Source organism: Carcharodon carcharias, chromosome 6 (assembly GCF_017639515.1).
Source record: "Carcharodon carcharias isolate sCarCar2 chromosome 6, sCarCar2.pri, whole genome shotgun sequence".
Lineage (NCBI taxonomy): Eukaryota > Metazoa > Chordata > Chondrichthyes > Lamniformes > Lamnidae > Carcharodon > Carcharodon carcharias.
In genome coordinates this window covers 192,380,845-192,404,113 of record NC_054472.1, presented here as the reverse complement: position 1 = coordinate 192,404,113, position 23,269 = coordinate 192,380,845, and the positions used below count along the sequence as shown (strand labels likewise).

General features: G+C 47.0%; 2 protein-coding genes across 3 annotated transcripts in view; one reads left to right on the top strand and one right to left on the bottom strand.

Moving 5' to 3' along the window:
• Positions 1-16,432, bottom strand: part of faim2a (Fas apoptotic inhibitory molecule 2a) — a 151,462-nt gene extending 135,030 nt beyond the window's left edge. For both annotated transcript variants that reach the window (XM_041190371.1, XM_041190372.1), the window contains exons 1-2: positions 16,317-16,432; positions 3,838-4,092 (exon numbers count right to left, since the gene is read on the bottom strand). In XM_041190371.1, the coding sequence (XP_041046305.1) occupies positions 3,838-4,048 (211 nt within the window). In that variant the 5' untranslated portion in view covers positions 4,049-4,092; positions 16,317-16,432. The remainder of the gene's footprint in view (positions 1-3,837; positions 4,093-16,316) is intronic.
• Positions 16,433-16,987: 555 nt separating this feature from the next.
• The window catches only part of abcf2a (ATP-binding cassette, sub-family F (GCN20), member 2a), a 61,174-nt gene continuing 54,892 nt past the window's right edge, over positions 16,988-23,269 (top strand). Inside the window, exon 1 of the mRNA XM_041190146.1 lies at positions 16,988-17,140. The gene's annotated coding sequence lies outside the window, so the exon portion shown is untranslated. The remainder of the gene's footprint in view (positions 17,141-23,269) is intronic.

Genomic DNA, 23,269 nt, shown 5'->3' with positions numbered 1-23,269 from the left:
GTGTCATTGGAGCTGCACTCATCCAGGCAAGTGGAGAGTGTTCCATCACACTCCTGACCTGCCTCTTGTAGATGGTGAACAGGATTTGGGAAATCAGGAGGTGAGCTACTCAACGCAGGATTCCTAGCTTCTGACCTGCCACAGTATTTATATGGCTAGTCCAGTTCAGTTTCTGGTCAATGGTGACTCTCAGGGTGTTGATAGTGGGGATTTAACGATGGTAATGCCATTGAACATCAAGGGGTGATGGTTAGATTCTCTCTTGTTGCAGATGGTCATTGCCTGACACTTGTGTGACGTGAATGTTACTTGCCACTTGTCAGCCCAAGCCTGGAAAGTGTCCAGGTCTTGCTGCATTTGGACATGGACTGCTTCAGTATCTGGAGAGTTGTGAACGGTGCTGAACATCGTGCAATCATCAGTGAACATCCCCACTTCTGACCTAATGATGGAAGGAAGGTTATTGCTGAAGCAGCTGCAGGTGGTTGACCCGGAGGAACTCCTGAGGTGATGTCCTGGAACTGAGGTTATTGACCAACAATAACAACAACCATCTTGCTTTGTGTGATCTTGCTTTGTGCAAGGTATGACTCCAACCAGCAGAGAGTTTTTCTCTGACTCCGATAGTGGAAAACAAGAAAATGGCAGGGGCACTGAACAGGTACTTCATTATTCATTATTAGTCTGTCTTCACTGTAGAAAACTTTCCAAAGATACTTGAAAATCAAAAGTTGAATGAAAGGGAGGTGAATGGGAAGGAGGAACTTAAAACAATCACTATTACTCGAGAAAAGATGCTGGGAAAACTATTAGACCTAAAGGCTGACAAGTTCCTAGGACTAGAGGACCTGCATCCTGGGGTCTTAAAAGAAGTGGCTGCAGAGACATTTGATGCGTTGTTATAATCTTCCAAAATTCCTTAGATTCTGGAAGGTGCCCAGTGGATTGGAAAATAGCTAATGTAACAGATTTATTCAAAAAGGAGGGGGGCAGAAAGGAGGAAAGTATTGGCCAGTTAGCTTACCATCTGTCATAGGGAAATTGTCAGAATCCATCATTAAGGGGTTATAACAGGATACTTAGAAAATCATAGTGTGATCAGGCAGAGTCAACACAGCTTTGTGAAAGGGAAATCATGTTTGACTAATTTATTAGAATTTTTTGAGGAAGTAACAAGCAAGGTTAATAAAGGGGAACCTGTAGATGTGACATACTTAGATTGCCAAAAGGCATTTGATAAGGTGCCACATCAAAGGTTTACTGCACAAGGTAAGAGAACATAGTGCAGTGGGTAATATAGGGGGAGATGGTAGTGTAGTGGTAACGTCACTGGACTGGTAATCCAGGCTAATGACACTGGGGACATGGAGCCCATCTGGTTCACTATTGCCCTTTGGGGAGGAAAATCTGCCGTCCTTACCCAGCCTGTTTGACTCCAGATCCACAGCAATGTGGTTGACTCTTAACTGCCCTCTGAAATGGCTTAGTAAGCCACTCAGTTCAAGGGCAATTAGGGATGGGGAACAAATGCTGGCCTCTCTAGCAATACCCATGTCCTATGAAAGAATTTTTAAAAATTAGCATGGATAAAAGATTGATTGATCTAACAGGAGGCTACTAGGGATAAATGGGTCTTTCTCAGATTGACAAGGTGTAACTGGTGGAGTGCCACAGGGATCAGTGATGGGTTTTTTGAACTATTTCCAATCTATGTCAATGATTTGGATGAAGGGACCAGATATATGGTACCTAAATTTGCTGATGACACCAAAATAGGTAGGAAAATAAGTTGTCAAGAGAAGGCAAAGATTCTGTAAAATGAGCGGGCAAAAATTAGCAGATGGAATATAATGTGGGAAATTGTGAACTTGTTCACTTTGGCAGGAAGAATAGAAAAGCAGTATACTCTTTAAATGGAGAGAGATTGCAGAACTCTGAGATAAAGAGGATCTCAATGTCCTGGTTTTGTTTTTATTCATTCATGGGATGTGGCTGGCTGGGCCAACATTTATTGCCCATCCCTTAATGTCCTTTTTCAGAGGACAACCACATTGCTGTGGGTCTGGAGTCACATGTGGGCCAGACCAGGTAAGGACGGCAGATTTCCTTTCCTAAAGGACATTAGTGAACCAGGTGGGTCTTTACAACAATCGACAATGGTTCCATGGTCATCAGTAGAACCCGGGTTTGAACCCAGAGCATTACCCTGGCTCTCTGGATTGCTAGTCCAGCAACAATACCCCATCGCCTCCCCGTGCATGAATCTCAAGAAGTTATTATACTGGTACAGAAAATGATTAGGAAGGCAAATGGAATGTTGGTGTTTACTGCAAGGGGAATGGAATATAAAAGTAGGGAAGTTTTACTGCAGCTGTACAGGGCCTTGGTGAGACCACATCTGGAATACTGTGTACAGTTTTACTCTCATCAGAAAAGGGACATAATTGCATTAGAATCAGTGCAGAGAAGGTTTGCATGAATCTGGAATTCGCTGCCCAAGTTGGTGGTAGAGGCAGAAACTGCACCTTAAGTGCTGTAAGCTGCAGGGCTATGGGCCAGGTGCAGGAAGGTGGGATTAGAAAGGGCACCTGGGTGTCCTCAGGCGGGCATGGACAAGATGGGCCAAATGGCCTCCTTCTGTGCTGTAACTTTTCTATGGTTCTATGACTCATTCCTGGGGTTTTCTTATGAAGAAAGGTTGGGCAGGTTGGGCCTGTACCCATTGGAGTTTAGAAAATGAGAGAGATGTGATCTTATTGAAACATTCCTAAGAGGATAAGACAGGGCAGATGCTGAGAGGATGTTTCCCCTTATCAATGAGACTAGAACCAGGCGACACAATTGAAGAATAAAAAGTCTCCCTTTTAAGATGGAGAGGAAGTGAATTTTTTTCTCTCGGAGGGTGATCGGTCTGTGGAATTCTTTTCTCCAGACAGCATTGGAAGCTGGGTCATTGAATTTATTCAAGGCTGAGTTAGACAGATTTCTGGTAGATAACAGAATCATGGGTTATGGGGGACAGGAAAGTAGAGTTGAGACCACAATCAGATTGGCGGTGATCTTACCAAATGGTTTGGCAGGCTCAAAGGGCCAGAGGGCATACCCTGGTCCGAAGTCCTATGTTTCTAGAAATTAATTTTAAATGAACAAAGCAAAGATGCGAAACAAGCAGGTTGGAAATCTGAAATGACGCGCTGTACAAGTAGGGTGAAAAGACAGACCAAAGCTGCCACTTTGATGAGAGGAGGAGGCCTGGAAATTTTGCTTTTCAGGTCATACGATGAGCCATTCGGCCCATTGAGTCTGTGTTGGCACTTTGGAAGAGCTAGCCAATTAACCCCACACCACCCCCTGCTCTTGCCCCATAACTCTAAGTTTTTCCCTTTCAAGTATTTCTCCAATTCCCTTGTGAAAGTTATGATTGAATCTGCCCTTTCGGGCAGCATGTACCAGATCACAACTTGCTCCACGCTGACTAACCTCCTGTTTCCAGGTTTCTTTTCAAACTGAAGTCCAGTTCGCAGTCACTGGAATACAGGGACAGAAGTCAGCAAATGTGAGCAACACAATTAGGAGCTCACACAAAGGGTATGGAAATGCAGGACCCACTCCCTGTAAAGAGGCTGCGATTCAATTGAAAATGTCAAAACTTGATAGATTTTGTTGAATAAGGGGATTAACGGTTATGGAGCCTTGGCGGGTAGATGGAGTTAAGATACAGATCAGCCATGATCTAATTGAATGGTGGAATAGGCTTGACAGCTGAATGGCTTACTCTTATATTCCTTAGCACTGAATGGGCTTTGCAAACCTTAGGCATAAAAGACAGATACTTACTGGGGTTGGGCTGTACAAATGCCCAGCTGGGATGTACAGGCATAGTTGTAGGCTGAGGCATAGGCTGCTGGCCTGAATAAGGCTGCTGGATAGGGTAAGAATGCTGTGTTGGATAAGGCTGCTGTCTGGAGTAAGCCTGCTGGTTTGGGAATAGCTGGTCCTTACTCGCCATCACCTCAGCGTAGCTTGGCGGTGCTGCAGGGATTGCCATGATTCAACTGCAGTGCTCTGTTGAACAGGAAATGGGACAGGATGCTTGGAGAGAAGAGAACACACAGTTAGAAGTTTACATAGGTACACTTGCTCAAATTTTCAAGGAAATGAAAAAAAAATCTCATTTCTATAGAGCCTTTCTCAACCTTAACAAAAAGTGCGTGTGGAGATGTAAGACATGGGCATGGTTCTTAATGAATGCTTTGCATCTGTTTTCACAAAAGAAAGGGGTGAAGCAGACACTGTAGTTAAGGAGAAGTATGAATTATTGGATGGAATAAACATAGTGAGGGTAAATGTTTAGCTACTTTGAAAGTGGATAAATCCCCAGGCCCGGATGAAATGTATCCCAGGCTGCTGAGGGATTGATCAAGGATAGTCAGTACAGATATGTTGAGAGGAGGTTGTATCTGACTAACTTGATTGAATCTTTTGAGGAAATAACGATGAGGGTTGTTGTGGGTAGCGTATTTGATGTACTCCATGAGGCCTTTGATAAGATCAGACATGGTACCAGTAAATTAAAGTCTCATGGGATCCAAGAAACAGTGCAAATTAGATCCAAAATTGCTCAGTGACAGGTAGACTGAAAAAATATCTTGCACTTATATAGTGTTTTTCATGACCGTTGGATGTCTCAGAGCACTTTAAAACCAATTAAGTAATTTTAAAGTGTAGTCACGGTAACACAGGAAATGCGGAAGTCAATCTTGCGCAATGTGTCAGGAAGATATAAGAATTTTCATGTTGTTGTTGGAGTTTGTTGTGGAGTCGAGTGGTGGTTGGGTCTGTGTCTGTGTGTGGGACTTGATTGGGTTGAAGGTGCTGGTCTGCGGGCTTTGATGTGTCGGAGGATAGGTTTGGTTTGAGATGTTGGGTGGGTGAATCTAGGTGTAAAGGGAATATTTGCATTTTTAAATGAACCGGACTGGCTTGGGTTCAGGGGAGGGGGTTGGGGTGTTTCGCCTGGCCAGGAGAAGTTAAGAAACAGTGACCAGGATTTTCCCGTCAGCGATTTGGGGGCGGGGCCTGCTCGCCGAGGGGAAAGTGACGCGGGGATGATGTTGGGAGGAACCCCCGAAGTCATCCTGGTCCCTTTAAAATTATTTTTAGGAAGGAGGGCGGACAGCGAAACCAGCCGTCCGCCCGCCAACCTGTGAATGGCCAACTGAGGCCATTGACAGGCTAATTAAGATAATTAAAGACCTGCCCGTCCAAGCTTAAGGCTGGTGGGCAGGCCAGGAGCCCCAGCGGGTTCCTGATAATACAGGAAACCTCATCCACTGGCCGGATGAGGATTCATATCCGTTTTTTTAAAATTTAATAAATTTTATGTGTTTATTATTAACATGTCCCATCTGGTGTGACATTGTCACATGAGGGGGACATGTTAATAATTTTAATATTTATCTATTTTTTGACTTTACTTACCTGTCAGTAATCTCTGAGACAGGACTTTGCCTCAGGGAGCAGTATGGGGATTCCCTCCCCGTGCCGCACATGCGCTTCATGTTGGGCAGGCCGCCTCAAAATGGCGGCGGGCCCTGTTTTGGTGGCGGGGGTCGGCTGTCTGCCCGCCGACAAGCCAGTGGGGCCTGCCCGCCATCTGAGGGCTAAATTCTGCCCAGTGTGTTTATTTTTCCCAAAGACTACCGGCATAATGGATTTTATTATTAGAGAGGTAAAGACCTAAGACACAGTGAAACAATGGGAATTTGCACTCAAAGGGGAAACCTGTATAAAGGAGATGAGGTTGTGTGCAGGAAGGAAGGCATTCTAAGATCTAACACAAGTGTGAAAAGCCTCCAGCATCTATGCCTCAAGCTGCTGTCCACAAGGAACCGAAGCTTGGAAAAGTCCCTTTAAATTTGTAGATAAAAACAAAAAACTGCGGATGCTGGAAATCCAAAACAAAACCAGAAATACCTGGAAAAACTTTGCGCTTCCCCGCCGTTGCTACCAGACCTGCTGAGTTTTTCCAGGTATTTCTGTTCCCTTTAAATTCGACTGGTTCAGGTATTGTGCGCCACTTTGCCTGGGGCTTTTAAAATCTGTGTGTCTTACTGTTGCCTTAACAAAAGTGTAACTGGGAGTTAGATTAACTAGGGAATTTAGAAGTTATCATAGTGGTAATTTGTAGATCTATGTATGTATTTAAAACACTTCTTCCATTAGTAAAGGTTTCATTTAGCTTTTTAAGAAGCCTGTAAGACTCGGTGCTCTTATTTCTACTGAATTCAAGGCACGCGTCTCGAAATATATACAACTTGAAAAACAGTTGTGGCAGTTGTTTCAAGTTTCCCTTTGGGATTTGAGCAGCTCAGCATTTACCATCGGCTGTGCCATAACACAATGTCCAGATAATCTTGGGTTTTTTTTGGGATATGTGGAACATTCCTTATTCCAATCTTACTCAGACCCCTTCCCTTATCTGGAAAAACTCAGCAGGTCTGGCAGCATCGGCGGAGAAGAAAAGAGTTGACGTTTCGAGTCCTCATGACCCTTCGACAGAACTAAGTAGAAATAGGAAAGGAGTGAAATATAAGCTGGTTTAAGGTGTGTGTGGTGGGTGGGGGATGGGTTGGGTGGGGGGAGAGAAGTGGAGGGTGGGGTATGGCTGTAGGGACAAGCAAGCAGTGATAGAAGCAACACACACACCCCCCCCCCCCAACACACACACACACACACACACCCACACACACACACACACACAGGTTCTGTCGAAGGGTCATGAGGATTCGAAACGTCAACTCTGTTCTTCTCCGCCGACGCTGCCAGACCTGCTGAGTTTTTTTCCAGGTAATTCTGTTTTTGTTTTGGATTTCCAACATCCGCAGTTTTTTGTTTTTAACCCTTCCCTTATCTCTTTGTCCAGTACATTGGTGTCCCTTCCTGTTCTCACCATGAACTGCAAAATTCCATTCACTTTGCTTCCAATTTCCACCCTTCTCTCGCCTTCACCTGATGCATCTCTAACTCTTCCCCTCTTCCATTTCTCAGTCTCTATTTTTGGGGATAGTCGATCAACTAATATTTACTGCAAACCCACTGACTCCCACAGCTACCTCAACTACACTTCCTCACACCCTGCTTCCTGTAAGGACTCCATTCCATTCTTTCAGTTTCTCCATCTCCATCACATCTGTTCAGACAATGCCACCTTCCACTATAGCGCTTCTGATGTGTCTTCCTTTTTTCCTAAATGGAGGGTTCCCACCCAGCGTGATTTGCAGGGCCCTCCACTGTGTCCAATCTATTTCACACACTTCCACTCTCACCCCTTCCCCTCCCTCCCAGAACCATGATAGGGTTTCCCCTTGTCCTCACCTTCCCCCTACCAGTCTCTGTATTCAAAGGATTAACCTCTGTCATTTTCACCAGCTCCAGCCTGACGCCATCACCAAACACATGGCCTCCCCTTTGAGTATTCTGAAGGGCCCATTCCCCCCGTGATAACCAGGTCCTTTCCTCAATCACCCCCCAACACCCTCCCTTTCCTACTGCACCTCTACTGCAAGTGCAGGAGATGCAACACCTGTCCTTTTATCTCTTTCCTTCTCACCATCCAAGACCCCAAACACTCCTTTCAGGTGAAACAGTGATTTACATGCACTTCTTTTAACCTGGTATATTGTATTCACCGGTCACGATGTGGTCTCCTCCACACTGGGGAGACCAAACGCAGACTGGTTGACCACTTTGCAAACACCTCTGTTCAGTCCACTAGCACAACCATGAGCTTCCAGCCACCTATCATTTGAATTCTCCATCTCGCTCCCACTCTGACCTTTCTGTCCTCGCTCTGCTGCAGTGTTCTAGTGAAGCTCAATGCAAACTTCAGGAACAGCACCTCATCTTTTGTCTTGGCAATCCACAGCCTCCTGGACTTAACACTGAGTTTCAAGAATTTCAAATGATAACCTCTGCCTCCATCACGATCGATTTTTTTTGCTGGTTTGGTCTTGTTTGATTTCTTTCTTTACCCCTTCATGTTGCTTTCAGATGGCTGCTATGTGGCCATTCATGCCTCATCTGGATACTTCTGTTTGTTTACTGTGCTCATTGCCACTCTCTCTGGTTTTTGCATCCAAAATCTTTGGTCATTTAATCTCACCTGCCCTCCACTCTATCACAGACCTTCCCTTTTGTTTTTCCTGCCCACTTCCCACTTTCACTGGCTTAAAACTATTACATTTCTATCTTTCTTCAGTTCTTACGAAAGGTCACCTCAACCTGAAACATTAATTCTGTTTCCCTAAACAGATGTTACCTGATCTGAGTTTTCCCAACATTTTTGGTTTTATTATTATTGTTTTTTTGTGGTGTTCACGAAGGGATAAATGTTGGCCCTGAAACTCGCTTTTCGGCTTTTGCACCATACGGCTGCAGCATGTGGGAGCTCCTGGGTGTCATTGTGATCTGGGGCAAATACATCTGCAATGTTTGCAAATTGAGCTGGAGGCCCAGCTGCAGACACTGCGACACATCAGGGAGGGTGGATGAGAGTGGGGGCTGCAGGATGGATGAGCTGACCAACCACGGCACCATGGTACAAGAAGCCATACAGGGTGGAGTACAAAGGAATGTAGTGGTATTAAGAGACAGTATAGTGAGGGGGATTGACAATGTTCTCTGCAGCAAAGAGCGAGAATCCAAAAGACTCTGTTGCCTGCCCACTCCCAGGGTTCAGGACATCTGTTCAGGGCTGGAGAGAAACTTGCAATGGGAGGAGAAGGATCCAATTGTAGTACTGCATGTAGACACCAATGATATAGGTAGAACTAGGAATGGGGTTCTGCATAATCAGTGTGAGGAGCCAGGCACTAAATTAAGAAGCAGAATCTCAAAAGTAATAGTCACTGGGTTACCTGAGCCACATACAAGTTGGAATAGGAAAAATAAAATTAGAGAAATGAATACATGGCTCAAAGACTGGTGTGGGAAAAGTGGGTTCTGGCTCGTGGGCACTGGCACCAGTAGTGGGGAAAGTGGACCTGTACCACTGGGACGGTCTACACTTGAACCGTGTTCTAGTGAGCTGTATAACTGGGAATTAGAGAGGATTTTAAACTAAATAGTGGGGGCAAGGGATCAAATTTGGGAAGATATGGTAAACCAAAGAGTAGAGGCCAGGCAAGATACAAATGTATTAACATGGGAAATGATAAACAGGCCGTGACAGGAAGAGATAGAGTGTACAAATCTAAGAGTACATCAGCAGGTAAGGCTAGGGGGTGACAAAAATAATAGAAGGACAAAACTAAAGGCTCTGTATCTGAATGCATACAGCATTCGTAACAAAACAGATGAACTGAGAGCGCAAATAGAAATAAATAAGTACGATTTTATAGCCATTACAGAGACATGGCCGCAGGATGACATAGACTGGGACCTGAATATTGAAGGGTACATGACATTTAGGAAGGACAGGAAGCTTGGAAAAGGTGGAGGGGTGGATCTGTTAATTAGTTATGATATTAAGAGAGGGTTCAAGTGTAGACCGTCCCAGTGGTACAGATCCACTTTCCCCACTACTGGTGCCAGTGCCCATGAGCCAGAACCCACTTCTCCCACACCAGTCTTTGAGCCATGTATTCATTTCTTAAGAGAGGGATGACATAAGTTCAGGAAGCCAGAATGTAGAAGCGTTTTGGGTAGAGGTGAGAAATAATAAAGGCAAGAGGTCACTTGTGGGAGTGGTGTACCGGCCCCCTAACAGTAACCACATGGTACAGCAGAGTATAAAAGGAAGAAATAATGGGAGCTTGTCAGAAAGGTATGACGATAATCATGGGGGATTTTAATCTACATATAGACTGGAAAAATCAGATGGGTAAAGGTAACCTAGATAAGAAGCTCATAGTTTTTGGGATAGCTTCTTAGAACAGCACATTCTGGAGCCAACCAGAAAGCAGGCTATACTAGATCTGGTATTGTGCAACGAGACAGGATTAATTAACGATCTCATAGTGAAGGTGCCCATAGGTAGCAATGGTCATAATATGATCGAATTTTACATTCAGTTTGAGGGAAAGAAGACTGAGTCCAAGACTAGTATTTTAAACTTAAATAAGGGCATTTATGAGGGCATGAAAGCAGAACTAGCTAAAGTGAACTGGCAAATGAAGTTAAGGGATCAGTCAATAGAGACGCAGAGGTGGACATTTAAAGGGATATTTCAGCATACTCAGGATAGATATATTCCAATGAGAAAGAAACATTTCACACCATCTGTGGTTAACTAAAAAGTTGAAGATAGTATCAAACTTAAAGACAAAGCACATAATTGTACAAGGATAGGTAGCAGGTCAGAGGACTGGACAGAATATAAAGACCAGCAAAGAATAACTACAAGATGATAAAAAGGAAAAAATGAGAGTACCAGAGAAAGCTAATTGGAAATATAAAAACAGATAGTAATAGTATCTATAGATATTTAAATAAGGAAAGAGTCAACAAAGTAAATGTTAGACCTATAGAAAGTGAGTCTAGGAAATTACTAACGGAAAATAAGGAGATGGCAGGTGAATTGAACAGATATTTTGCATCAGTCTTCACTATGGAGGATACAAATAACATTCCAGAAATAGGTGTAAATCAGGAAATGGAAGGGAGGGAGGAACTCAAGAAAATTACAATCACCAGGGAAGGGATACTTAGCAAATTGTTGCAGCTGCGGACTGACAAATCCCCAGGTCCTGATGGACTTCACCCTAGGGTCTTAAAAGTGGCTAGTGAGATGGTTGATGGATTAGATTTAGTTTTCCAGGATTCCTAGATTCGGGAAAGGTTCCATTAGATTGGATAACAGTAAATTTAAACCTCTTTATTCAAAAAGGGAGGATGACAGAAAGCAGGAAACTACAGGCCAGTTAGCTTAACATCTGTCAAAGGGAGAACATTAGAACCTATTATTAAAGAAGTTATAACAGGGCACTTAGAAAAATTCAAGGGAATCAGGCAGAGTCAACATGGTTTTGTGGACAGGAAATCATGTTTCACCAACTTATTATTGGAGTTCTTTGAAGGTGTCACATGTGCTGTGGATAAAGGGGAACCAGTGGATGCACTGTACTTAGATTTCCAGAAGGCACTTAATAAAGTGCTACAAAGATAATTGCAGATAATAAAAGCTCATGGTGTAGGCGGTAAGATAAAGACACAAATAGAAGATTGGCTGGCCAATAGGAAGCAGAGAGTAGGCATAAATGAGTATTTTTCAGGTTGGCAGGATGTAACATGTGGTGTGCCATAGGGATTAGTGCTTTGGCCTCAATTTTTTACACTTTATACAAATGACTTCGATGAAGGCATTGAAGGTCTGGTTGCTAAATTTGCAGATGACGCAAAGATAGGTAGGAAAGTAAGTTGTGAAGAGGACTTAAGGAGGCTACAAAGGTTCTGAAGAAGAGTCATACAGACTTGAAACATTAATTCTCTTTCTCTCTCCACAGATGCTGTCAGACCTGCTGAGTTTTTCCAGCATTTTCTGTTTTTATTACAAAGTGACATATTTAGGTTAAGTGAGTGGGCAAAGATCTAGTACATGGAATATAATGTGAGCAAATGTAAAATTGTCCATTTTGGCAGGAAGAATAAAAAAAGCCTATTATCTCAATGGTGAGATTCCAAAGCTCTGAGATTCAGAGGGTTTGGGGTATCCTAGTGCATGAATCGCGAAAGGTTACTATGCAGGTACAGCAGGTAATTAGGAAAGCTAATAGAATGTTATTGTTTATTGTGAGGGGAATTGATTACAAAAGTAGGGAGATTATGTTTTAGTTGTACATGGCATTGATGAGACACATTTGGAATAGTGTGTACAGTATTTGGTATCCTTATTTAAGGAAGGATGTAAATGCGTTGGAAGCAGTTCAGAGAAGGTTTACTAGGCTAATACCAGAAATGGGCGGGTGGTCTTAAGAGAAAAGGTTGGACAGGTTAGGCTTGTATCCACTGGAGTTTAGAAGAGTAAGAAGTGACTTAATTGAAACCTTTAAGGTCCTGACGGGTCTTGACAGGGTGGATGTGGAGAGGATGTTTCCTTTTATGGGAGAATCTAGAACTAGTGGTCACTGTTTAAAAATAAGGGGTCACCCATTTAAGACAGGATGAGGAGAAATGTTTTCTCTCAGAGGGGGAGGGGGTGAGTCTTTGGAACTCCCTTCTTTAAATGGCAGTTGAAGCAGAGTCTTTGAATATTTTCAAGGCAGAGTTAGATGGAGGGGTTGGCGAGGGCGAGGGGATGTGAAGGGGGATTAGGGTGAGGGGATGAGGTGGAGGGGATGGAGCAGGCATGGGGGGGAAAGTGAGGAACGTTTGAGGACTCTGGGTCTATGCTCGATGCAGTTTAGAAGGATGAGGGGGGGGGATCTGATTGAAACTTGCAGAATACTGAAAGGCCTGGATAGAGTGGACGCGGGGAAGATGTTTCCATTAGTAGGAGAGACTAGGACCTGATAGCACAGCCTCAGAGTAAAGGGAAGACCATTTAGAACAGAGATGAGGAGAAACTTCTTTAGCCAGAGAGTGGTGAATCTATGGAATTCATTGCCACAGAAGGCTGTGGAGGCCAGGTCATTGAGTGTATTTAAGACCGAGATAGATAGGTTCTTGATTGGTAAGGGGATCAAAGGTTATGGGGAGAAGGTGGGAAAATGGGGTTGAGAAATCCTCCCTAGCTTCATCCCTCCCTATCCCTGTAGCCTCTTCAAGCTCCCCCATTCCATAAGACCATAAGACATAGGAGCAGAAATTAGGTCTTTTGGCCCATCGAGTCTGCTCCACCATTCAATCATGGCTGATAAGTTTCTCAACCCCATTCTCCCGCCTTCTCCCCGTGACCTTTGATCCCCTTAGCAATCAAGAACCTATCTATCTCAGTCTTAAATACACTCAATGACCTGGCCTCCACAGCCTTCTGTGGCAATGAATTCCATAGATTCACCACTCTCTGGCTAAAGAAGTTTCTCCTCATCTCTGTTCTAAAAGGTCTTCCCTTTACTCTGAGGCTCTTACCTTCGTTATCAGTCTCCCATACGGGACCTTATCAAAGCCTTGCTGAAGTCCAAGTAGACTACGTCAAATGCCCTCATCTACACACCTGGTCACCTCTTTGAAAAATTCAGTCAAATTGGTCAGACATGACCTTTCCTTAACAAAACCATACTGACTGTCCTTGATTAAGCCCTGCCTCTCCAAGTGTAGATTACTCTTTCCCTAGTTATTCTCTTACTCTTCCTATACTTGGAAAATAATTTTGGATTTTCCATTACTTTACCGGCCAATGTTTTTACATGCCCCTTTTTTGCTCTCCTAATTTCCTTTTTAAGTTCCCCCCTACACATTCTATACCCCTCTAGGGCTTCTGCTGTTTTGAGCCCTCGGTATCTGCCATCAGCCTCCCTTTTTCTCTTTATCCAATCCTGTATACCACTTGACATCCAGGGTTCCCTGGATTTGTTGGTCCCACCCTTTACCTTTACTGGAATATGTTGGCCCTGTACTCTCCCTATTTCATTCTTGAATGAGTCCCACTGCTCTGACGCAGATTTACCTAAAAGTAGCTGCTCCCAGTCCACACTGGCCAAATCATATCTGATCTTATTAAAATCAGCCTTTTCCCGATTTAGAACTCTGATTTCTGGCCCATCCTTGTCCTTTTCCATAACAACCTTGAATCTAACGGAGTTATGATCACTATCTGCAAAATGCCTCCCCCCAACCCCCCTCCCACTGATACCTCTCCCACTTGCCCGTCTTCATTGCCTAAAAATAAGTCCAGGACTTCCTCCCCTTTTGTAGGATGGGGACTGCAGGGAAGATTTTCAAGAATGCTGCCAGGGCTTGAAAATTGCAGCCATGAGGAGCGATTGGACAGGGCTGGGGTTGTTTTCCTTAGAACAGAGGGGGCTAAGGGGCGACCTAGTCGAGGTGTGTAAAATTATGACAGGGCGGAGTTGGGGTAGGCAGTGAAGACTTGTTTCCCCGAGCTGAGGGGTCAGTTACCTGGTTGGTGGGGGGGGGGCACAGATCTACGCTGATTGTTAGAAGGGTTAGAGGGGACGCAAGGAAGAACCTTTCACCCAGAAGCTGGCGGGCGTCTGGAATCCACCCTTTAAATTGGCGGCTGAGGCCAAAACGCTCCCTCGAAAAAGGTACCTGAACCTGTAAGCTGAGGCGCTGTAACCTGCGAGGGCCACGGACCTGGGGCTGGGGGGGGGCGGGGGGGGGGTATTGAAATGAGCGAAGATAAAAATAGCTGGAAAAAGCTCAGCAGGTCTGACAGCATCTGGGGAGAGGGGGAGGGTTAACATTTCGACTCCATCCGGGGGGGAGGGGGGAGGGTTAACTTTTCTACTCCATCTGGGGGGAGGGGGGAGGGTTAACGTTTCGGCTCCATCCGGGGGGGGGAGGGTTAACGTTTCGACTCCATCCGGGGGGGAGGGGGAAGGGTTAACGTTTCGACTCCGTCCGGGGAGAGGGGGGAGGGTTAACGTTTCGACTCCGTCCGGGGAGAGTGGGGGGAGGGTTAACGTTTCAACTCCATCCAGGGAGAGGGGAAAGGGTTAACGTTTCGACTCCGTCCAGGGAGAGGGGGGAGGGTTAACGTTTCGACTCCGTCCGGGGAGAGGGGGGGGAGGGTTAACGTTTCAACTCCATCCAGGGAGAGGGGGGGAGGGTTAACGTTTCGACTCCGTCCGGGGAGAGGGGGGAGGGTTAACGTTTCGACTCCGTCCAGGGAGAGGGGGAAGGGTTAACGTTTCGACTCCGTCCAGGGAGAGGGGGGAGGGTTAACGTTTCAACTCCATCCAGGGAGAGGGGGAAGGGTTAACATTTCGACTCCGTCCGGGGAGAGGGGAGGGGGGGGGAGGGTTAATGTTTCGACTCCATCCGGGGGGGGGAGGGGGGAGGGTTAACGTTTCTACTCCATCTGGGGAGAGGGGGGAGGGTTAACGTTTCTACTCCATCTGGGGAGAGGGGGGAGGGTTAACGTTTCTACTCCATCTGGGGAGAGGGGGGGAGGGTTAACGTTTCGACTCTGTCCAGGGAGAGGGGGTGGGGAGGGTTAACGTTTTGACTCCGTCCGGGAAGGGGGGGTGGGGAGGGTTAACGTTTCGACTCCGTCCGGGAAGAGGGGGTGGGGAGGGTTAATGTTTCGACTCCGTCCGGGAAGAGGGGGGGAGGGTTAACGTTTCGACTCCGTCCGGGGAGAGGGGGGGGGGGAGAGAGGGGGGGGAGGGTTAACGTTTCGACTCCGTCCGGGGAGAGGGGGGGGGGAGAGAGGGGGGGGAGGGTTAACGTTTCTACTCCGTCCGGGGAGAGGGTGGGGGAGGGTTAACGTTTCGACTCCGTCCGGGGAGAGGGGGGGGGGGAGAGAGGGGGGGGGAGGGTTAACGTTTCGACTCCGTCCGGGGAGAGGGGGGGGGGAGAGAGGGGGGGGAGGGTTAACGTTTCGACTCCGTCCGGGGAGAGGGGGGGGGGAGAGAGGGGGGGGAGGGTTAACGTTTCTACTCCGTCCGGGGAGAGGGGGGGAGGGTTAACGTTTTGACTCCGTCTGGGGAGGGGGGGGAGAGAGGGGGGGGAGGGTTAACGTTTCTACTCCGTCCGGGGAGAGGGGGGGGGGAGAGAGGGGGGGGAGGGTTAACGTTTCGACTCCGTCCGGGGAGAGGGGGGGGGGAGAGAGGGGGGGGAGGGTTAACGTTTCTACTCCGTCCGGGGAGAGGGGGGGAGGGTTAACGTTTTGACTCCGTCTGGGGAGGGGGGGGAGAGAGGGGGGGGAGGGTTAACGTTTCTACTCCATCCGGGGAGAGGGCGGGAGGGGGGGGGGGGGGGAGGGTTAACGTTTCGACTCCGTCCGGGGAGAGGGGGGGGGGAGAGGGGGGGGAGGGTTAACGTTTCGACTCCGTCTGACCCTTCATCAGAACTGAGGGAATAGAGAAATGAGGTGAAATATACTGTGGTATGGGGGTGGGGGTGGGACAGGTGGGACAGGTGGAGCTGGACTGAGGGTCAGTGGAGGTGAGGTGGAGGCCAGGAAATGAGCGGCTGGTTTCCTTTTGGCGGGCGGGCACAGGGACAATGGGCTGAATGGCCTCTTTCTGCACCTAACTTTTCTCGGGGGGGTGGGGTGGGGAGGGGAGGGGGGGGGAGGGGGGGGATGGGGGATCATCGACCTCCCTCCCCGGGCAGAGGGGACTCCCCCCATCTCTCCCGTCCCCCGGAGCTCCCGGCTCTTCCCCGTCCCCCGTCCCCACGGCTCTTACCGTTAACCCGGCTCTGCTGACAGCTGCTCCTGCCGCCCGGCGCAGCCGTTAAAGCACGTGACCGTGGAACGCGTCCGTTACCCTGGCAACGCCGCAATGCCCCACCCCACCGCGCGGGAGATTGTAGTTTTCCGCTCCGGGGGTGGGTGGGTGGGTGGGTGGGGAGGGAGGGGGTGACGTCACCTGCACCGCTCATCAATGGCGCCCGGTGACGTCAGCGCCTCACTCACAACCGCAGCTCCCAGAGCGCAACCGGAACTGCCGCGGATCAGACCCTCGTGACGTTCAACTCAAGGCGGGTTTGATGATCTAGAATTACCGGTGAAAACCAACTTTAATTTTAAAATTTAGTAGAGTTATTACTGTTTTTAATCATGAAAAGTGAAAAAAAAATTGTCCAACCGTCAAAGGCGATACGGCAGTGGATTATGGGACTGTAGTTCCCTGAATGCTTTGGTCAATGGCTCAGGCTCAGGGAATGAACTACAAATCCCAAAAGGCTGTGCGGAAGAAGTGGGCTCACGTGGGAGGGCGTGGAAAGCTGGTCGCCGCAATGACGTATGGGGAGGGCGGAGTCAGGAGCCGGAGCGCTGTGCTGCCTGGGTGTTGAAGTCCTTCCGCTGCGCCTTCCTTAGCTAATGGGCGACGGAAACCGGGCCGGGGAACTACAGCTCCCAGAGTGCGGAGCGCCGAGCACCGGCTTGTGGGTTCTGGCGGAGGAGAGATAGAAGCCGGTCAGGCACGCGGCTTTTCCAGTTGTTTCTGAGAAGAGCGGCCGGCGGCAGGAAGCGGGTGCCGACGGAAATCACCGCCGGCTTCTTCAGGTGAGGAACGGCCCGGCCTCTCCCAGCGACCCCGGCCTGGTTATCCGGGCAGGGTGGCTCTGGCCTGCGGACCCGGTGTTTAATTTCAACGCGATTTCTCAAATCGCCCTCAGGACAGGAGGAGGGGGAGGGGAGGGGGGGGGTCGGTGGGGCGGCGGCGAAATCCAGGCCCCGGCTAGGCCCAGGCTCGGGCCCAGCGGGTGGATGGAGAAGGGCGGTAGCTGGCTCAGTTAGTCTTACTCTGTTCGGACACCGACGGCTCCAGACCGGCTTCTAATCGAGGCTGATCTTTGTTGTCTGTGGAACCGAGGGGAAGGGGGAGGAACAGGCTGGAGGGGCTGAATGGCCTCTCCTTATCCTATGACGCACCCCAATGCATTACTGAGAGAGAGCTGCGCTTTTTTTATTCCTAGTATTTGGGCCGTTGCTGACTAGACCAGCATTTATTGTCCATCCCTAGTTGCCCTTGAGAAGGTGGTGGGTGAGCTGCCTCTTTGAGCCGCTGCAGTCCATGGGGTGTAGGTGCACCCACCGTGCTGTTAGGGAGGGAGTTCCAGGATTTTGACCCAGCGACAGTGAAGGAACGGCGGATATATTTCCAAGTCAGGATGGTGAGTGACTTGGAGGGGAACTCCCAGGCGGTGGTGTTCCCATCTATCTGCTGCCCTTGTCCTTCCAGGTGGTCGTGGGGTTTGGAAGGTGCTGTCGGAGGAGCCTTGAGTTGCTTGCAGTACATCTTGCGGATGGTGTACACACACTGCTGCCACTGTGCATCAGTGGCGGAGGGAGTGCATGTTTGAGGTGGTGGATGAGGTGCCTCTCCAGCTGGCTGCTTTGTCCTGGATTGTGTTGAGTGTCTTTGGTTGCAGAACTCACCCAGGCGAGTGAGACTATTCCGTCACACTCCTGACATGCGGAATTCCTGGCCTCTGACCTTCTTTTGTAAACACGGTATCTATTTGACTGGTCCAGTTCAGTTTCTGGTCAGTGGTAACCCCAGGATGTGGATTTTGTGGGATTCGGCAATTAAATGGCAAGCGGCGATGGTTAGATTCCATCTCTTGCTGGCAATGGTCATTGCCTGGCCCTTGTGTGACATTTGAATATCACTTGCCACTTATCATCCCCAAAGCCTGGATATTGTCCAAGTCTTGCTGCATTTGGACAAGGACTGCTTCAGTATCTGAGGAGTCACAAATAGTTCTGAACATTGTGCAATCATCAGCAAATATCCCCGCTTCTGACCTTTTGATGGAGGGAAGGTTATTGAAGCAGCTGAAGATGGTTGGGCCTAGGACATGAGGAAGATGAGATGATTGACCTCCAACAGTCTCAAGCCATCTTCCTTTGTGCTAGCTATGACTCCAACCAGTGGAGAGATTTCCCCCTGATCCCCATTAACTTAAGTTTTGCTAGGGCTCTTTGATGCCACACTTGGTTAAATGCTGTGTTGATGTAAAAGGCAGTCACACTTGCCTCGCCTCTGGAATTCAGTTCTATGTCCAATGATTTGGACCAAAGCTATAATGAAGTCAGGAGCTGAGTGACTGTTTGATTGGTGAGGCAGGCGATAATTTAATCAGGGTGTGGGGGAGGCAGTGGCACAGTGGTATTGTCACTGGATTAATAACCCAGGGTAATGTTCTCAGGATTCGAACTGGGGTCCTATCACGGCATTTTATTGAATTCGATAAAAATCTGGGATGAAAAGCAGATGTCCTTGAAACCATTATTGATGGTTGTAAAAACCCATCTGGGTCACTAATGTCCTTTAGGGAAGGAAATCTGCTGGCCTACATGTGACTCCAGACCCACAGCAATGTGGGAGGGATAATAAATGCCAGTGATGCCCACGCCCCATGAATGAGTATAAAAAAAATTGTTAATCATTGCTATTTTAAAGTGTTCCTCAGTCCTTATTTTTAGGTACATGCACCATATCCTGGGCATCCTTGCCTTTATAAACTGAGTACATAGGCAAGGAAGTTATGCTAAACCATTTTCACTAAATCACTGGTTTGGCATCAGCTAGAGCATTGTGTCTAATTCTAGAGACCAGATATTAGGAAGGATACCTTGGAGAGGGCCCAGAGAAGATTTGAGGGAATTGTACCAGGGATGCAAGACTTGATTTTTGTGGAGAGACTTTTCAAAGGGGAATTGGATAAATATTTGAAGATGGTTAGTTTGCACTATGTGGAAGGAACTGTGGAGTGGAACTGTAATCTGATAGCTCCACCCCCTCCATCATTTTCACATGGTCCATCTCTGACACTTGCCTTCCTTGACCTCTCTGTCTCAATCTCTGGTGATAGACTGTCCACCAATATCCATTACAAGCCTACTGGCTCCCACAGCTACCTCAACTACAGGTCCTCACACCCAGCTTCCTGTAAGGACTCCATTCCATTTTCTCAGTTGCTTCGCCTCCGTCGCATTTGTTCTGATGATGCTACCTTCAAAAACAGTTCCTCTGACATGTCCTCCTTCCTTAACCGAGGTTTTCCACCGTTCCCTATCGGACACCCTGGTCCACTCCTCCATCACCCCCTACTCCTCAACCCCCACCTATGGCACCTCCCCATGCCCACGCAAAAGATGCAACACCTGCCCCTTCACTTCCTCTCTCCTCACCGTCCAAGGGCCCAAACACTCCTTTCAAGTGAAGCAGCATTTCACTTGCATTTCCCCCAACTTATTCTACTGCATTTGTTGCTCCCAATGTGGTCTCCTCTACATTGGGAGAGACCAAACGTAAACTGGGCGACTGCTTTGCAGAACCCCTGTGGTTTGTCCGCAAGAAAGACCCAAACCTCCTGTCGCTTGCCATTTTAACACTCCACCCTGCTCTCTTGCCCACATGTCTGACCTTGGCTTGCTGCATTGTTCCAGTGAAGCCCAACGCAAACTGGAGGAACAGCACCTCATCTTCCGACTAGGCACTTTACAGCCTTCCGGACTGAATATTGAATTCAACAACTTTAGATCTTGAACTCCCTCCTCCATCCCCACCCCCTTTCTGTTTCTTCCCCCTTCCTTTTGTTTTTTCCAATAATTTATATAGATTTTTCTTTTCCCACCTATTTCCATTATTTTTAAATCTTTTATGCCTTACTAGCCTTTCCACCCCACCCCCACGAGAGCTGTACCTTGAGTGCCCTACCATCCATTCTTAATTAGCACATTTGTTTAGATAATATCACCACCTTCAACACCTCTGTGTTCTTTTGTCTGTGACATCTTTTGATTATCTGCTCCTATCACTGCTTGCTTGTCCCTACAACCACACCCCACCCCCACTTCTCTCTCTCTCTCTCTCTCTCTCTCTCTCTCTCTCTCTTCTCTCCCCCCCCCCCCCACACCTTAAACCAGCTTATATTTCACCCCTTTCCTAAGATTCACTCAGTTCTGTTGAAGGGTCATGAGGACTCGAAACGTCAACTCTTTTCTTCTCCGCCGATGCTGCCAGACCTGCTGTGTTTTTCCAGGTAATTCTATTTTTGTTTTGCTCTTTCAAGGAGCCAGCCTGGCTATGATGGACTTAATGACCTCCTTATATGGTTGTAAAACACTTTGAGACATCCTGTGGTGTAGTGTTTTTTATAACTTTAAGTTACTGATTTTTCTCGTATATGTGTTCTATACATTTCTACATCCACCTTTATAAATAGAAACATCTTCTTAAATAGTGTGATCATACTCTGGAGCTCATGGTGATGTGGTCATATACCAGGATGGGTTGAGGGGAGGGAGGTAAATGATGTCTGTCTTGTGCATTCGAAATGTTGACAGAGGAATTAATACTAGGAAAAGTTGATTGAAAGCTTATGCTGATTTAAGATATTTGAAATTTTTTTATTCATTAATGGGATGTGGGCGTCGCTGGCTGGGCCAGCATTTATTGCCCATCACTAATTGCCCTTGAAAGGGGTGGTGAGCTACCTTTTGCAGCCCATGTAAGCTATCGAGTTCTGAGGGCATGGTGAGTAATAGTTTATAAAACTAGTGTTTCTCAGATTAGACCTTCCAATCTGAGGTCATGTTTGAAGGTGCAAAGCTATTCTCTCACCAAACATATTTATGACTTTGGTTAGAGCCATTTTATTTGCTATCCCCTCATTTAATTTTAAAGATATAATCAGGAGCTATGTAGTGTCATAAAATTGCACTTTTTAAAAAAAAAATAAAATGGGTTGGTTGGTCTGTAGAGCTCTACATCTTATTGAGAGCGGAAAATGTCTGTCCATCAGTCTCAAAAATGGCAATCCTCAGAATGATGGACATGAGACCCGGAATGGTGATAAATAAGCTGTCAGGCTGACAGCTCTGAAAAAGTTGATTATTTTTGTTTTGGCGGGATGGGGACACCTCTTAGAACACAGGCAGAAAGTGAGAGATACTGCACCTAGGTGCTGTAGTACAGGTTTAAGTTACCTAGACAAAGGTAATTTATTGTAGTTGGTCCTGAGTTTGTTTTCATTCCAATGTGGAGACAAAAATCAAAATGAAACATTGGAAATTGAAGCTACAAAACAAAATGTAAGTGAAATTTATCACTGTTTGGAAGCAAAAAGATAATATTGCTTGTGGATTCCCCCTAGGCATTCCAATACTCCTGAAGATTTGGATTTTGTTTCACTACTTGCCTTGTGTTCCTGGAACTCTTGATTATTTGCAGTCCTGTATCTCGGTGAGAACAGAGAGGATCTACCCATCACTCTCAGAAATGGCAGTCTTTGGAACAAATGGATATGAGACACAGGATCCATCATTTGTAGGAAACAAATTGATTTCTGAGACATGGGCTTCGCTGGCTGGACCAGCATTCATTGCCCATCCCTAATTTCTCTTGAGAAAGTGGTGGTGAGCTGCCTTCTTGAACCACTGCAGTCCATGTGGTGTAGGTACACCCACAGTGCTGTTAGGAAGGGAGTTCCAGGATTTTGACCCAGTGACAGTGAAGGAATGGTAATATATTTCCAAGTCAGGATGGTGAGTGACTTGGAGGGGAACTTCCAGGTGGTGATGTTCCCATCTATCTTCTGCCCTTGACCTTCTAGATGGTAGTGGTCACGGGTTTGGAAGGTGCTGTCGAAGCAGTCTTGGTGAGTTCCTGCAGTGCATCTTGTAGATGGTACACACTGCTGCCACTGCATCAGTGATGGAGGGACTGAATGTTGGTTGATGAGATTGCCAATCAAGTGGGGCTGCTTTGTCCTGGATGGTGTCGAGCTTCTTGAGTTGTAGGAGCTGCGCTTATCCAAGCAAGTGGAGAGTGTTCCATCACACTCCTGACTTGTGCCTTGTACAGGCTTTGGGGAGTGAGGAGGTGAGTTACACACGGCAGGATTCAGTGAGGAGGTGAGTTACGCACGGCAGGATTCTTAGCCTCTGACCTGTTCTTGGAGCCACAGTATTTATATGGCTGGTCCAGTTCAGTTTCTGGTCAATGGTAACCTCCAGGATGTTAAACATGGTGTAATGCAATGCTTCCTTGAATTATAGCTTGGTTTTTGTGTTGTAATTCGTGTGTAACCACATTGCAGAATATTGTACTGAGCCATCCCTAACATGGAAAGGTGCAGGGTTAGCTCATGTCATTTGGGATAGTAGATTTATCCTCTTTGAGAGAGGGAACAAGTCAGTCAGTTTCCTCTCTCTCGTCCTGTCCAGTGGAAAGGGATGAAGGGGGAACACTAGCTCTATTCCATTCATCAAATGGTTGCAAGTGGCTAGTGATGGGGTGCAGGGAGTGGTCACTTGGCTGAGAATCCATTGAATGGTATCACACCACAAGGCAGCACTTCCTGATGAGCCAATTATGTCACCTGCACAGTGCCTCATTACCAAGCACTGGGAATGTTAACTTCCTGTTCTAGACTGTTTTCCTCTGTTCAGCCAGTGAATTGCAGATTGTTGACCCAGTTGAAAGTGTATTGGTTGTTGCAGATGATGAATCTGTTTGTCTGCTGACGATTGATAGCTTGATGATCTTGACAATGGTGTCATTCAGTAATGAATCATTAATTATTCGAGGTGGCTCTGACTAATAATACAAAATGCATTCCCTTTGCTTTCACAGTAATTGTATTTAATCTTGGTTGCAAGGTAAGCAACATATTCAGGCAT